We start from the raw sequence: 16,730 nt of genomic DNA, 5'->3' as shown, positions 1-16,730 counted from the left end.
GGTTAGAAAGGGAGGGCTTGCAAAGACTGCAGACAAGAGAACTTTTTCAAGCGATTTTAATAAAGAATATGTTCTCTATTGTCATACCATTTTTCTTCTTAACATAATTTGTGCTGTAGATACGCTCAGATGCAAAAAAAAAAATTTGACGCAGCAATACCAGCATATATTGCCAATAGTACAATTTGGCAATATATGCCCAGTCCTGTTGAACTGGGAATAGTCAATAGATGTGTATTTGTATAAATAGGCATTTTTTGTATTAAAGGATTGCTTTCACTTAGGATACATTATTTCTAAGATGTAACTCACTGTGCTGAGCTTCATGCTGTATACTCATGTGCTGTTGCTGTTGAGACCTTTTATAGGCAGATTCTCCAGCTCGCAATGCCTGCTGGAACAGTCTTTCGGCCTCTGATATTGTAGTTGCCTCTTCTTCAGCCAAAAGAATATATGCTGTTGCACAGCTGTGAATAGAAACCACATTTGTCCATAAAAGAAACATATGATTGGAGAATGCTGCACATGCAGTATAGCAACATTTTTATTTATAGATAAAATAGAAACTCCACACTTAAAGGACCCACACCTCTTCTCAACAGGCACTGAAGGGTGCATCTGCTGCAAAGACCAAATCAGACTCAACACCCTCATGCAACACATGAGGATGTCAATTTTCATTTTATAAGCTACTGATATAACAACACAAAGTATTGGATTCAATGCTTCCCCATGAGAAGTATTTGATTAGACAAGTGCGGTGCTTGTTGCGGATTGCACTTCTCATCCCCATTTTTTTTTTATAAGACAATGCAGAGGAGACAACATGAAGGACAACGTCACCAGAGGTGGAGCAGGCAGCTGTACAGAGTGTGTCTCGGCGATGGAAAAAAAAAAAAAACAAGTAAAACTTTTTTTAAATTTATTTATTTACAGTGTTTGAGGGGCCCGAATACTACAGCATTAGGAATACTTTAACCCCTTAAGGACCAAACTTCTGGAATAAAAGGGAATCATGACATGTCACACATGTTGTGTGTCCTTAAGGGGTTAAAAGCTTTCTGATAAGATCTGAAAAACTGAAAAGATAAAAAAAAATCTAAAATAAGCAGTGCTATTTTCCATATTGACTTGTTTTGCAGCAGCACAAGGTGTCACTTACTCATTATATTCTTCCAGGGCTTGGTAAGCAGCTTTTACTCTTTCTTGAGGACTCCTCTCTCTCCATGCTTTTTGCATAACTACAATAAAATAAATAGAATGACATTGTGAAATGCTGAGTTTGTTGTGTGTGCACAAAAACAACAAACATTGGAGAGAAAACTTTTGGGTCAGCCTCATAAAACATGTGCATCAAAATAAATCTACAAGAATTGGACAGGTTCTAAACGCCCCCCCTTGCTGGTACAAAGGACACTGGAAGAGCCCAGGTGGGACATTTATCAAGACAAAAATAGGTGCAACTTTAGGTTTAAAGTTAAAGTTAGAGACCTTCTATCGGTTTCCCTGGTGATTGCTCCATATTTAGCTCTTTGAACCAGAAGATCACAGTTTTTTTGTAAATTGTCTCTCTGAAATTGCTATGTTTACATCTGACAGGGTTAAAACCCTGGGGGACCTGGCACCCAGACCACTTCATTGAGCTGAAGTGGTCTGCGTGACTATAGTGTCCCTTTAAATCACATTCAGAAAATACAGTTAGTCATAACATTTATTTATCATTGTAGTGGCTACTGCTTATGTTGAAAACAAAAATAAATTAAAAATGACCAAATCAATAAATGAAAATACAATATGAAGTAATCAATGTGCCATAAAAATGTATTTGATTTTAATGGTTCTGAAGTTTAAAGGATACATCAGCAGCTAATCTACTTGTGCTGCTCTAATAATACTTGTCAATCTCCTCTTTGTGATTGATCATTTTGTGTATTTGAATGTTTTCTACATTTGGTTTTAAACTATTTTAGAACTTATCAACTTTCATTTTATCAGCTACTGATATAAAAACCACTGCCAAAATAAAACTAGCCAGTAAATACCAGGCAGAGTTGGTATGAACTAATCGTATGGGACAAAACAATGGCTTTCTACATTCCTGTTGTCACTATAGCTTGCCATATCTTTAGATATACCAATGCATCCATAAAGGCAATCAATATACTAGAGTGTTAAAGTAATGTCAATGCACATCAAACGTGGACAAAGTACCTAAAACTTGTATTCTACAGTCGATTGTGGTGAAGCTTTGGCTTCAAGAAACTCGATTGAACATACTCCAATGGGGAACATAACAGTCTTTGATGTATTTAGATATACAAATTGTAAGAAATATAATAAATTTCAATAACAGGCAGTCACATTCAGCAATTATATATATATATATATATATATGGAACGGAAGACTGCAGTCGTAGTGGATGTAGCAATACCCAGTGACTATAACATCAGGAACTAGGAACATAAGATGGACAAATACCAAGGACTGAAAAAGGAGCTAGAGAGGATGTGGAAAGTGAAGGCAGTAGTAGTCCCAGTTGTGATATGAGAACTCAGGGCAGTGACTCCCAAGTTTGGGGAGTGGCTTTAACAGATTCCAGGTGGATCATCTGAGATCGCTGTCCTGTTCTAAAAACAGCCAAGATACTGCGCAGAACCATCAGACTCCCAGGCCTCTGGTAGAGGACCCGAGAATGAGGAATAAATATACCACCCAGAAGTGGTGAGAAAAATCAAATAGAGAGATATATCTCTCTATCTCCTCACTGAGGCAATAATTGAAAGTGGTGTTCCAGCAATAAAAAATATCATGCATGATATTGGCAAAACATACACAAATTTCTATTAATAATGCTGAAATATTAGCTTCATACTATAGAGAGCATTTTAATATTAAAAAATGAAGCTGGATATTAATTTCAGAAATTCTAGTAAAAAGGCAGACTATGAAAGGACGAAATGGAAAGTATTTAGAGTTTTTCTGTACAGACAAAATATTAGTCTTGGCTTCACATAGGAGACAATGGAGTCTTTTTGTACATGGAGATCAAATTCCTCCGATCTAACAAGTCACCCTGTTAGCTGAAAGCTAATGTTTCCTGAATTTGACAAATTGATTCACATGAGCCTCCAATTTAACAAAATTCAGGTAAATGGAATTATATTTTGGGAGATTGATTAAGCAAATAAAAGACACAAATTAATGTGAGCTGCAGCAAAGACATTCTCTCATGTATTAGAATCAGGGAAAAGGAAAAAGCAATCATTCAGTTACATGAATCCTATTCAGCTGTAAATTAGCTTAATTTAGATTTATTAAGGAATATAAATGAGCCATATTTGTGGCCTGTTGCAAGCTTTGTCTCCCTTCATTATTAAATTGCAACTAGTCCACGCATCTATAGGTAGATATTACTATAATTATTATTATGTCTTATTTATATTGTGCATTTGCGCTTCATTTCCTTACAATTAAAGGGACACTATAGGCCCAAAAATAACTGCATTTTAATGAACTAGTTTTGGTCCATCGAGCCCAAAAGTGAAACATTGCAGTATTGGAGAACGTTTTACCTAATGTCTGTAGTGGTCAAGAGCCTGTAATGCCCCAAAAGCTTTGGATTGGGGCAAGATAATCAGTACTGATGATCTCAGAAGAGATAGCATTCGCTGCATGCAATATGTCCCAGCCTGAATAAAAGGCAAGTTTAATGTTTTGATTTTTTATTAAAATTAATGGGGTGGGACTAAATCTAAAATAGTAAAGGAACACACCCAACTTTAAAAATACTCAGGGATACTCACCTAAAGGGACACTGTAGGCACCCAGGCCACTTCTGCCCATTGGAGTGGTCTGGGTGCCAACTCCCACTACCCTTAACCCTGCAAGTGTTATTATTGCAGTTTTTTATAAACTGCAATAATTACCTTGCAGGGTTAAGTCCTCCCCTAGTGGCTGTCTATTACACAGCCACTAGAGGGAACTTCCTGCTCTATAGCACAGGTTTTCTGTGCTAGAGCGTTGCTGGACGTCCTCACGCTGTGTGAGGACCTCCAGCGTCGCTCAATTCCCCATAGGAAAGCATTGAAAATCGCTTTCATATGGGGTGCGCTAATGCGCATTAGGTCTTCTCGGCCAGCGGTATCAGTCTCGCCCACCGGCCGACGTAGGCAGAAGGTGGAGCGGCGGGGGAGGAGAAGGCAGCGACGTGGGACATGTCGCTGCCTCAGGTAAGTCACTGAAGGGGTTTTCAGGGAGAGGAATCCTGCAGTGCCAGGAAAACGGATTGTTTTCCTGGCACTGGACATTCCCTTTAAGTGAGTATTGCTGGAATTTCAAAAAGAATTTCCAAATTAAGGTAATAATAGCCAAAATCATTACTCCAAAATAACATTTTCCAAGTCACTTCTATTTTCATTTTGGCTATTTTTGGTCTTAAATTTGAAAAACACTTTGAATTCCCACTTTAGTGAATATTCCTGAATATTTTTTTAAAGTTAGAACGTTCTTTCAATATACTGACCTGAAATTTAAAAAAAAAAAAATATATATATATTACATCAATTATAATAGTATAAAGATAAACAACTTTATATAATCTTGACACTACAAATATCTTTGAAATCCACTTCCAGATATGATGTTCATGAAAGGAAATGTAGATCACAAATATATGCAATGTCAAAGTTACCCATCAACACTGTAGACTATACCAGCGATGGAACTACCCAATGTTAAGGGAGCCCATTGGGTGGTCCATGCACTCAGAGCCATCCGATGAGTATTGGTGAACAGGTGCTCGGTGAACATTGGCAGGGCTGGGAGGAAGTGAGGTAATTTCCTCCCAGCTACAGGGACAGCCACGCTAGTGGCAGAGGCAGGAGAGAGAGCTACAAAAGACCCAGCTCCAGCCAGCCCCATTATCCCGTGAGATTCAGCAGCAGGACTCCAGGGAAGCCACCATCCTGCACATAACATACCTTTTAACAGGAGGCTGGCTAAAAATATAAGAATCACGTGTGTGTATGCATCAGTGTGTACATGTGTCTACCTGTGTAAAAATGTATGTGTATATGTACATATATCCCAGCAATCAAGCACACACACACACACTACAGAAAACATACCCGTGCAATCAAACGCAAACATTACATACACCCCTGCAGTCAAACACCAATAATACACACAGATGTACACCCACATATAAAAGCCAACATACAAAAACACACTTTTGCATTAAACTCAAGGATTACAAACACACACTTCTGTATTAAAAAAAAAAAATAATTATATATATATATATGCACCCCTTCATTCAAACACCAACACAATACACAAAAGTACACCTACATCTGAACACAAACACTACACACAAGTCCACTACTGCTTTTCAATGGCAAAAGTGCATCCAAATACACCCCTACATGGACACACACATACTGCATACAGAAACATGATTACATTTAAATGAATGCTGCTCACAAATATAAACCTTCAAGAATGGGTAAATGGTACATCCAAATGATATAGCATTCTGTGAAATGCAAGCAAATGCAAAGAGGCCGCAACCACTCTCAGGATTATTTACTAAAATATAGAATAAAATTTAAAGTGTAAATTGGCAGGAATTCAAAGTGAATTTCAATTTTAAAGAAAATTCATATTGGAATTCTTTCAATTTGCATATTTTGTAACCAATGGTATGAATTCCCTACAATTCTTACTTATAATTGTAATTTTCTTTGCACTTTCTTTATTTGAGGTTAATAAAGTGTTCTTGAATTTTTTTTAAAAACATAAAATAAAAAAAACAAGTTTGGACGAGGTGGAACAAGGCAACAGGAAGAAACTTGATACCAGCATCAGGCGGTCGCAACATGTCTGTGTCACATGTAAAAAATGTCTGGTGATCTTGTGCTGACAGATTCATATCATAGTATGTTAGAGGATCTCTCCCAGTAACCCACGTGTACCTTTAAAAAAAAAAAAAAACCATCAAAAAGATCAAAGGTTACAAATAATGGAAATTAAGACATGCTTATATTTATTCCCAAAACAAAGATATGATCACAGTAGTGTTAACAGCCTGGCAGCGCTTCAAGAAAAAAAAAAATACTGTGTGCTTGAAAATTTTGGGTGGTATTACCTTGCTTTTTGCAGACAGATATACATTTTAACATTATCAAAACTAACACAGGGGTTGATCAAGTCCTTTCACCCACAAGCATCTCAAATACCTGGAATTTCCTACAAAGTCTCATAGGTGCACTATATGTAAAAAAAGTTACCCACTCCTTAAAATAACAAAATAAAATAAACAGACTATTACAAATATACTAAATGTAAATAGAAGCAAATATGATCAGCAAAACGTTTGCTTTTAAAAGGTTTATTTGTGTACATTGTGCATGTTTAACTCTCCGCAGTATGCAATTAACACCATGCTGTGTGTGAGGGTGCTGTAAGTGTGCTGTGTCTGTGTGTGTTGTATCTGTGAGGGTGCTGTATCTGTGAGGGTGCTGTAAGTGTGCTGTGTGTGTGAGGGTGCTGTTAGTGTGCTGTGTGTGTGAGGGTTCTGTTAGTGTGCTGTGTGTGTGAGGGTTCTGTTAGTGTGCTGTGTGTGTGAGGGTTCTGTTAGTGTGCTGTGTGTGTGAGGGTTCTGTTAGTGTGCTGTGTGTGTGTGAGGGTTCCATTAGTGTGCGGTGTGTGAGGGTTCTATTAGTGTGCGGTGTGTGTGAGGGTGCTGTGTGTGTGAATTTGTTGGGAGTGATTGTGTGTGGGGGGGACAGATTAGGAAATAGCCCCCCAGCCTCGATCCATGCGTGGGCTGCGGGGATTAGGGTGTGCCCAGGCACACCCAGTGCGCACGCCTATGACGTAGTATAAAACATCTCTAGTGAAGATGTAATTTTTACGGTTATGTTTGGCAAAATAAGAATGTATTCCAACAAAAGAAGTCAACCCCAGAAATCCTAAGTCTTCATATCAACATTTCTTTAAAACAACTATCAAGTGGTTTTACATTAAGGTACATTGAAGCATTTCTTTTCCACCATCACATGAGCTCATCTGGTTTCAAAGGCATGTCTCAAGGAAAGCTTTTATCACTTTTATCCATTCTTCTTGAAGGTCAAGAATCTCAGGAGAATTGTTATTATGGAATGCAACATGCTTATTAATGCCTAGGAACTTATAAGATAAATGCCACAGTCCCTCGGGTCCCCTGTGTAAGTGTCTCTCCTAACACAATGAGAAGCAAATTGAAGTTGAATTTCCATATCTAGGTGAACATTTACCAGTTTTAAATGAAAAGATAATACTTTTTGAAATGTTGACTCTGCACCCGCAATTAAAATACAGCTGTATGTGTCTCAGGCTTCTACGTGCAGAATGGAACAACAAACGAAAAAAAAATCTTCATTATACATTTAGAGACTGCGGTGATCTAGATTCATTGCAGATTCACACTAAGCTGATCTAAATCCAATGTCGATATGGACAACGGTGCTCTTAATCCAATGCAGACAGACAGAGAGACTATGTGATGTAACTCCAATCCAAAGATTATCAAAAGGCAATGCACTTAGAAAGGACGGTGGTCTGAATCCAAGAAAGATAGAGACTACATGATCTTAATCTAACTTGGTCAGAATGTAGCAATCTAAATCCAATGCAGATAGAAAACTTCAATGCAGATAAAGCCTACAACAATCTAAACCCAATGCAGAATCGGATTACAAAAATCTGAACCCAATGCAAATAGAGTCTACCTCCAAAAATATGACAAATACAAGTCAGTAAAAATATGGTAACAATAACTGTCCAGTATAAATACTGCAAAGAGAGGTAACAGGTATGTTGGAACAGAAGTATAAATGTCAGAAGCGAATGTACGTGAATGACTATGATAAACACTGACGTATCATATACAACAAGAAAGCATACATTAGACACATACTAAGAAGACCTATAGAATTGATACCACATGTAATTTAAATATAATGAAATGGACAAAACAAACAATATCTAAACTATAGGTAAAACTACTACACATTGAAGGATAGTGGAGTCTTGTTTAGTACATTTCTTTGGATCCTTTCTGAAAACCAGAAATGTGTGCCCCTGCCACTAACAGAATCTCAAAATCTCTCTTTAATTCGGTTGGGACTGCCAGGCCTGTATTCAAACCATCTACAGTTCTTGTGTGTTTCAGTTTGTTTTTCCATTCAGTCTTGCCTTCAGCAAACGAAATGCAAAAATATACCACTTGTTAGCCCTCAAACATTACTTGGCTTCTGTACCAGTGCAATCGAGATCATTCACTGGCTGCTGGGTAAAATTATATCCTATGAGTTTTGATGAATTTTCATGGATTTAACCAGACAAGCAGTTAAAGGAATGTATAGTTGCTTAACAGCTGTGATCAGAAGATGGTTATGCCATATGAAGTACGCATTTTATTTCAGTATGACCCTGTCTAGGGAAAGTCAGGAAGCAGTAATTGGATTGGTTGGGATCCCAAGGTGGACAACCAAATGTCACCAAGACCTATATTTTATGAGGAGCATGCTACGGAGCAAAATATCTAAAAGTATTGTCCAGGAGAAACTAATTCTGATGCAGGTAATCAAAGAGAAGCCACAAATCTAAAAGTAGTTCAAGAGGCCTCTAGTGTAGATAGGCAGCTTGGACAACCCAAACCAGAGACTCTACTTTCTGGCCATAGGTGGATAGTGTGTGAAAGGGGAGAGGAAGGCCGCTCCTTGCATAGGTCCTCTCCACCACTAATTGGTTGGGTGCAAGAGGTTTTGCTCAATCCATATAGCATGGGTGGTGTGTTTCCCCACCAAGGAATTCGATGTGAGAACCTTCTGGATTAAATCAGCAAAGTCCAATATGGTAATAAACTTAAATTTTATTGAAAATAAAGTATAAAACCATAAAATGAGTAGCACACAAATGCGTTTCACTTTAAATACAGACTTTTTAAATAATGATATATGGATTAAACAAAACCTTTTTTGCTCTCAACCAGTGAGTATATCTCCTTTTATTACTTCCACTTATTGTAAACAGAGAACACTATAATTTTTATTTTATGTGGTGAAATTCTGGTGATACCCAACTATGTGAGAAATAATGTATCCTATGTTTAGATGAGGCACAGGGTATTCAGAACATACCCGAGTCAACGAACATAAGGCTTAGCTAGTTTACCTTGTTGCATACAGTCAAACAATAGAATAATTTACTTATTTACATATGGAGAAGGATAAAATAGGACATATTTTGTTGCATTATAACATAAAACACAGTGGGGTGCTGCAGGTACCATCACATATTGTTCAACCTGTGTATGTTTAAAAAAAACAAAAAAAAACAAAAAAATTTAAATATTTAGGCAATTTAGACTAAAATATTAGAAAACATAATATAATATATAAAATTAAGCGTAAATCTTTACCTGTTGTATTCGGCTCCTCTGAACAGATTTAAAGGGTTTCTCCACACCTTGCACTCTAGAAAAGCACATAAAGTATTACTTCTGCAATCAGAAATTAGCACTTTTAAAGCAGCATAAAATTCATAATGAAAGCTTATTACTATAAGCAAAGGTTAATAAAAGATGCATGCCATCTTATCCAAAGCAGAGTTACACCACGCTTCAGTTTAACAATTTCACTGCCAGCAAGTCTTGTACATACTAAATATTCTATATGACCTCATTCACTAGAAATCTTACGCATACACAAGTTTGAAATACAAGAGTCAAATATTTCCATCCCTTTTGTTTTTCCATGCAATACATATATGCAGAACTTTACAAATAACATTATGCACAGGTAATATAAAGGGGTTAAATTAAATGCAAATTTCCTGTGAAATGTTTAAAGTATAAAGATGTATGCAAGTTTCTATTAAAAACAAAATTACCCTATCCTTATTATTGAAGAAATACATTTTTATTTATATATATATATATATATATATATATATATATATATATATATATATTTAATCACTATTTGAAATTGCACGCGCATGTGAGCCAAGTTTTAAAAATTCTAACTTATCTAAAGAAACCTGACAGACACCCATGAAATGACTTATTGAATCTTACTTAATACTTATGATTAATATTAAGTCAAACGGATGGAAATAACTAACTTCTGCTTTTAGGACCTTCTAGGTCTGCAAAGTGTATCGAGTTCATTTGATGATCTTACAGGACAGCATCATAAACCGTTCCAGACATTAGCAATTCTTATTTAACATTTTTTTGTTAACACGTGAGGTTTAGACTCAGTGATAGTCACCTGACAAGCTCTGCCTGCTGGTGTCATTGTCTTCGGTGCTTGGAAAGAAACTCCCTGAAGACATTCCAGGTTCATTTGCACCCACCAACGGACGCAAATGGTTTACAGATACCTGCTCAATGAAAGACGTGCCGTACTTCTTGAAGTAGCACCATTCAAACACCTAAAAACAAAAAAACAAAACAAAAAAACATTTTCTAGTTTAACAAGAAAAAAAAATAAACATCGAAACATCCGTTTCATGAAGCATGCACAACAAAACGTGTTGGTAAACCCCAGTTTAAATTATGTTTTGGCACTTGAAAAACTTTAGACCTTAAAAAAAAGTCCAAGTCGGACTGAAACGTTGACTGTACCTTTGCACAAATAAAGGCAAATAAAGGATATTGCACAAGACTACAAGCCTTCTGAGTTAATTTCTCTTGGACATTATATATATTGGTGTTGAGAATCTCTTAAATAACACTAATATAACAAAATAAATATATTTATAATTAAACTTTAGATGTTCCTCCTGTTGAATGACAACAGCAACAGGCACAAAATGAAATGCCACACCAATAAGTTCTCATATATTGGGAACATAAAGCTGTGTTCCTCTGCTTCCCACTCCATGCAGCTCCTCCAGAATTAAAAACCCTTTAATACACTTCCTTGATTCCATTGCTGAAATCCCTCGGCTTAGTCTCTGCCAGTGTGAACATAATGCACATGCGCAGCAAGCAACTCGTGCACATGAAAAATTTAAAACACTGGACATCCTCATGCAAAGCGGGAGGATGTCCAGTGTCGTTCCACTGTGTTAAAGAGATTCTACAGGGCCAAGAAAACAAACCCGTTTTCCTGGCACTATAGGCTCTTTGAGTGCCCACCTTCCTCGGCACTGAAAGGGTTAAAACACCTTCAACCACTTACCTTAATCCAGCGCCTGGTGACCTCTCCTCCCCCGCCATCTGCTTCCGAGGGGAGGCGAATGTGCATGCGCGGCCATAGGTGCGCGCGAGCGCATTCAAACCCGCCCATAGGAAAGCATTACTCAGTGCTTTCCTATGGAGATCTTGGACGCTAGACTCCATGAGGACGTCCAGCGTCAAATAGGTGCGATTTACTCCGTGTAAATCGCAGAAGCACCTCTAGTGGCTGTCAGTGAGACAGCCACTAGAGGCTGGATTAACCCTGCAGTATAAACATAGTAGTTTCTCTGAAACTGCTATGTTTTTAGCTGCAGGGTTAAAAGTAGGGAGACCTGGCACCCAGACCACTTCATTGATTAATTGAGCTGGAGTGGTCTGTGTGCCTATAGTGGTCCTTTAAACTCCACAGGCAGTCTCAACACTGCAATTAAGACATTGCAGTTTCTCTAAAACTGCAATATTTTCAGCAGCAAGGTTGAAGGACTGGGACATTTTACCCAGACCACTTGAATGAGATGAAGTGGTCTGGGTGCCTATAGTGAATCTTTAACTTAAAGCGGCACTGTCATGGCCGAATCCTGTTTTTTGGGGCTTTTTTTAACCCCCCTCCAGACTCAACTGCATCTAACCGACCCCTTAGTCACCCCTAAATGCCCCTAAGCCCCCCATATTACCTATTTTTAATCTTTATTTATATTTTGCCCCGATCTATATTCAGGGCGCCGCCATCTTGTGAAGTCCCTCTGGGACACGTCATCTGCCCGCACTAGACAGACTGTGAGATTCCCGCAACATGCCCAGTAAAAACACTTTGCGAATGGGAATTTCATCTATTCATTCATTCGTCAGAAAGACGAATGAATGACTAGGAATTTCAGACGAACAAACTAACACTAAATATCATTGTTTGTTCGTTTGTTTAGTTTATTACAAGGAGAGAGCTACCGGTACGCAGCTCCCTCCTTGTAATATGTAAAGATAGAAGCAGCAGGGAGCATTATCTTTATGGCCCCCACCCACCGCTCAGGGGTGGGGGGAGGACAGCAGCCCCCCCCCCATTGTGATTTCTGGCCCCTACCCACCGCTCAGGGGTGGGGGCTGGGGAGAGGACAGTAGGTCCTCCCCCACCACATTCTCATTTATGGCCCCACCCCCTGCTCAGGGGTGGGGGGCAGGGGAGGAAGGACAGTAGGTCGCCCCTTATTGTTATTTAGGGCCCCCACCCGCCGCTCAGGGGTGGGTGCTGGGTGGAGGAGAGTAGGTCCCCCCTCCACATTCTTATTTAGGGCCCCCACCCGCCGTTCAGGGGTGGGGGCAATAGTTTGTTTTTTTTTTTGTTTTTTTTTTACAGTGAGCAGCCACTTTAAAGCAAATAGGGGCTGAATTTACTAATATTAAGTAATCTTTACTTAGTATTAGTAAATGTGGCTGAAAGACCTATTTAGGTCTTTCAGCCTTTTGGTAGATAGCTCCTTAATTCCCACTGTATTAGGAAGCTATCTACTAAGCGGCTGCAAGATGCAGCCACGGCAATGAATAGGATCGGAGTTTCATTCATTCGAATGAAATTGCGATCCGAACAAACTCCCGAATTGCGTCCTAACATAAATGAACAAACTGTTCTCATTGTGTTAGGATGCAATTCGGCAGTTTTGCCGGCGTTCTGTCTAAGTGACAGGACGTTCGGCAATACTGACAGGAAGCATCGCGGGGACAGGGAGTAAAGCTAAGGATTATGGGAAAATTGCTCTGACCACCGGAAACAAAGCACACTTTGCTCCTCCGCTGGTCAAGGCAATGGAAGCGTCCAGAAGAGAAATAGTCCCTACTTTGTCTTAATTTTTAAAGAAAACTAGAGCAGACAGGAAGAAATGAAGAACAGATCCTGAGAGAGGGAGAGAAGAGGAATCGATTGGGGAAAGGTAAGTTCGGCATGACAGTGCCGATTTAAGATACAATGACTCACACTTGAAAGGTTAAAAAAAAAAAAAACTTTTAGAAGAAAATCGCATTTATTTAGGTTGGTAAAAATTAATTTTTAATGTTCCTTACTTTTCAAGCAACTTTAGTAGCAAGGATTACTTATGTATAGTCTTAGTAGATAGAATGCATTGTCTCACAGTTGGGTTAGTGGAGTGTATATGTACAATACATAGAGATAAAAGTACACAGCTAAATAAAATACAACCAATGTTCAGTATACATAAGGGTGGAAATAAAGTTTAAAGTCTAGTGCAGATACAACGAATTACAAACAAAATATATATATTTTTTATAGTTTTTATTGTGTTTGATTGCATTTGATTATTCTCGTTAAAGCTGAAAAATACAGGTAAAGATATACCCCTTGATTTATTAGAGACCGGCATCAAAATGTTTTAGTGCTGGGTAAAATGTAAAAACTGCATTTACTATGTCCATATCAGTTACAGTGGTGTAGAAAGCTCTTTAAGTGAATTGAAAAAGCTCTAACCGGGGGGCGGGGCTTGACCGGCATGGCGGACGGTCGCAGCATGCAGGAGCTCCCTACTAACCTACGATGTCGAGCGATTTGCTGGGACTCCTGCCGCTCACATCATGCTCCAAACGGGTACCCATCTGCCGCAGACGTCGGCTGGAAAGTCCCGAAGCGGAAAGCCGAGAAGCTGACAGGAAAAAGCCGGGTGGAACAGCTGCGGCCTAGCGGGGGCTGCGGGCGGGAGAATCGGCCGATCTCCCGTCCCTCTCCTCCCCTACTAACGGGTCCTCACAAAGTCCCGTCCTCCCCCCCACAGGGCCGGGGGGGATATCCCGGTCCACCGCACACAGCATGGGACTACACCCAATCCGTATATGGGAGCCCAGACCGGCAGCAGGACAGATGGGGGACCGCCGGCCACGTGGATGCCTGAGGAGGCACGGAGCGAGCTGGGATATGAGGCGAGATTGGACAGAATTTTCCAAAGCTTTTGGCGCAAACTGGAGGTACTAATGTCCCGTCCAGCCCAGACCCACCTGAGGGCCGAGGCCTCACACCACCAACGGCCTGATTCACGGCGACTCAGCGAGCAACCTCTCACTCACAGACCTCATACATGGCAGTGGCATGACACACGCCAGGCTAAGGCGGACGGCGAGAAGGGCCAACCGCGACCCCACAAGCCAAAGGTTCCTCAAACTCTAACCTATAGGCCTAACCCAGCCAGCAGTGTCCCAGTCAGGCCCAAAGTCTCACCTCAAGGCCCAAAGCATCACCTGCAACAGCGGGGGCGAGGTACTGTCACACTGCGACAAACCGCCCGACTACTCACTCACATACCAGAAGCCTCTACCATAGGCCGTCTACAACGCCTTCCCAGGCTGAAGACCGCATGGAGTCCGACTCCAGGACACCAACCATACCGCCGGAGGCTCGCCCGCCGCAGGCGGCGGCAGAACACCCGAGCCCAGCATGGCGCCCGACGAAGGGACGACCCGGCCTCTCTGAGTAACCGTGTCAGTGGGAAACTGGTGAAGGCCTTCATAACAACCTGGGGCCGGCTGACGGCCGACGCCAACTCGCACCATGCCGTACCCCGGTGGCTCATTCATCACGACGGTGCCAACTTCCCCACCGTGCCCAGCAGAGGTATTGGCTGAACAGACCCCACTAACTGGCGGCCCCACCATCACGACTCTAAGCTGTTAGCCGCAGGGCTCTAGCCTGAATGACCCCCATGGACTCTCCTTACTGGACTCCCACTTGTGCAGAGGCCTCCCATTTTGCCTACTCGTATGACTTTATGTTGTTATTATTATTTTATTTTAAGCTCTGATACTACTACAAAGTTGGACGTTAATGCAACGAATATTAAAGCGACAAAAGTTAGAGCGACAAAGCGACAAATGTTAGAGCGACAACTATTAGAGTGACAAATGTTAGAGTGACAAATGTCAAGGCTACACGGGTTACAGCGACACATGTTACAGCAACACATGTTAAAGCGACTACGGACAAAGCGACGAATGTAAAAGCGACAAATGTAAAAGCGACAAATGTAAAAGCGACAAATGTAAAAGCGACAAATGTAAAAGCGACAAATGTAAAAGCGACAAATGTAAAAGCGACAAATGTTAGAGCGACAAATGTAAAAGCGACAAAAGTTAAAGCGACAAATGCTGTCTTCCTTTTGCTTTGACTTAGCACACTAAGCACTGACCATATGTCCTTGATTTAATCCTCTAAATTAGCATGGGTAACTAATGTTTTTTTTTTTTTTCCTTGTTATACATGTGTAACCTGTCGCCCGCCTAGCATGACCTAGCGAGATACTAATCTGGATCCTACGATCCTTAGCTTGTATTTTCAAATTAGAGCTTAACTACGTTACATAAAAAAAAAAAAAAAAATTAGGCATTGATAATCTGGAAATGTACGTTAACTTTCTGTATTGTTGTACCAACCCTATAATGTAACTCGCTTTAACGTTTCCTCCGTCTTCTCTTTTGTACCCCATACTATATGCCTTAATAAAAATCAGATTGACAAAAAAAAAAAAAAAGAAAAAGCTCTAACCACGAAATGGAATAAGGGAATGGTATTTATTAGATAGACTAAGCAACTAGTGTGCTGCAATTTGATACATTTTTGCCAGAAATCCTATGCTTGTCGAAGGGAGACACAAGGCTAGCGTTTCTCTATTCCTGTCATTACTTTCAGCAGGTAGTGGCTGTTTAATATGCCAATTTCGCAAGTAGCGACTCAAATGCATGTTGCCGAATTTCTCTCTCTTTGGGAAGAACTTGGCGACTGGTTCCAAACTTGTCGCTACTTCTACTGGCTGCTGCTAGGCCTCCAAAATGACTAAATGATGCTGCGTGTGAAATCCTGCTGTGTGATGGTGGATTGTGCGTTTTCATTTGATGAACATAGGGCTGATCTGGTGTATGTAATATTGCTGCAACTCTGAAGGTTTTATGCCAGGATATTTATTATGCAGTAGTTACTTTCCAATATTGTAAGTATTCTTTTAAAAGAAACACACGCCAAAATCATTCAGTTGCTTACACTGGTTTTTACAAGCACTAATAAATTGAATCGTTAATGTAAGATCTTTGGAGGCGTTTCGAAGGAAAAGAGATTAAAATCATATCAAACTGAAAAAGAAGGATGTTGTATTTTATAGTACCAAAAACAAGAAAGGTGAATATTCGTTGCTGCCTAGTAGTGAAAAAGGCATGGCAACTATATTAGTCCAGGCCTAGATTAAAGAGTAAGGTCACGAAAAGACGTCTCATGTACACGTTGAAGGTTATTATATAGTTTACCAAGAACAAAAGCTGCTTAAAACACCATCTGTGATTTCTTGCTTCATTAGTATGGAACCAATATTTCAGGCATCAATGGATACATCTCTACAGTGAAACAACCTTCTGTCCAGGGCTAATAAGTTGGCTGCACATGAATGAAGAGGTAATTGCACACGTACCTTTTATTCTACTAAAATATTTTATTAAATTACATAAAATAGCCACTCATAT

General features: G+C 39.8%; 1 protein-coding gene across 1 annotated transcript in view; it reads right to left on the bottom strand.

Moving 5' to 3' along the window:
- The window catches only part of ST7L (suppression of tumorigenicity 7 like), a 156,254-nt gene that overhangs the window by 128,195 nt on the left and 11,329 nt on the right, over positions 1-16,730 (bottom strand). Inside the window, exons 3-7 of the mRNA XM_063450783.1 lie at positions 10,318-10,480; positions 9,465-9,519; positions 5,858-5,973; positions 1,163-1,241; positions 313-467 (exon numbers count right to left, since the gene is read on the bottom strand). Coding sequence (XP_063306853.1) covers positions 313-467; positions 1,163-1,241; positions 5,858-5,973; positions 9,465-9,519; positions 10,318-10,480 — 568 coding nt within the window. The remainder of the gene's footprint in view (positions 1-312; positions 468-1,162; positions 1,242-5,857; positions 5,974-9,464; positions 9,520-10,317; positions 10,481-16,730) is intronic.

Source organism: Pelobates fuscus, chromosome 1, assembly GCF_036172605.1.
Source record: "Pelobates fuscus isolate aPelFus1 chromosome 1, aPelFus1.pri, whole genome shotgun sequence".
NCBI classification, from domain to species: Eukaryota; Metazoa; Chordata; class Amphibia; order Anura; family Pelobatidae; genus Pelobates; species Pelobates fuscus.
Note: the sequence above shows the minus strand (reverse complement) of the source record. Positions and strands in the feature narration are given on the sequence as shown.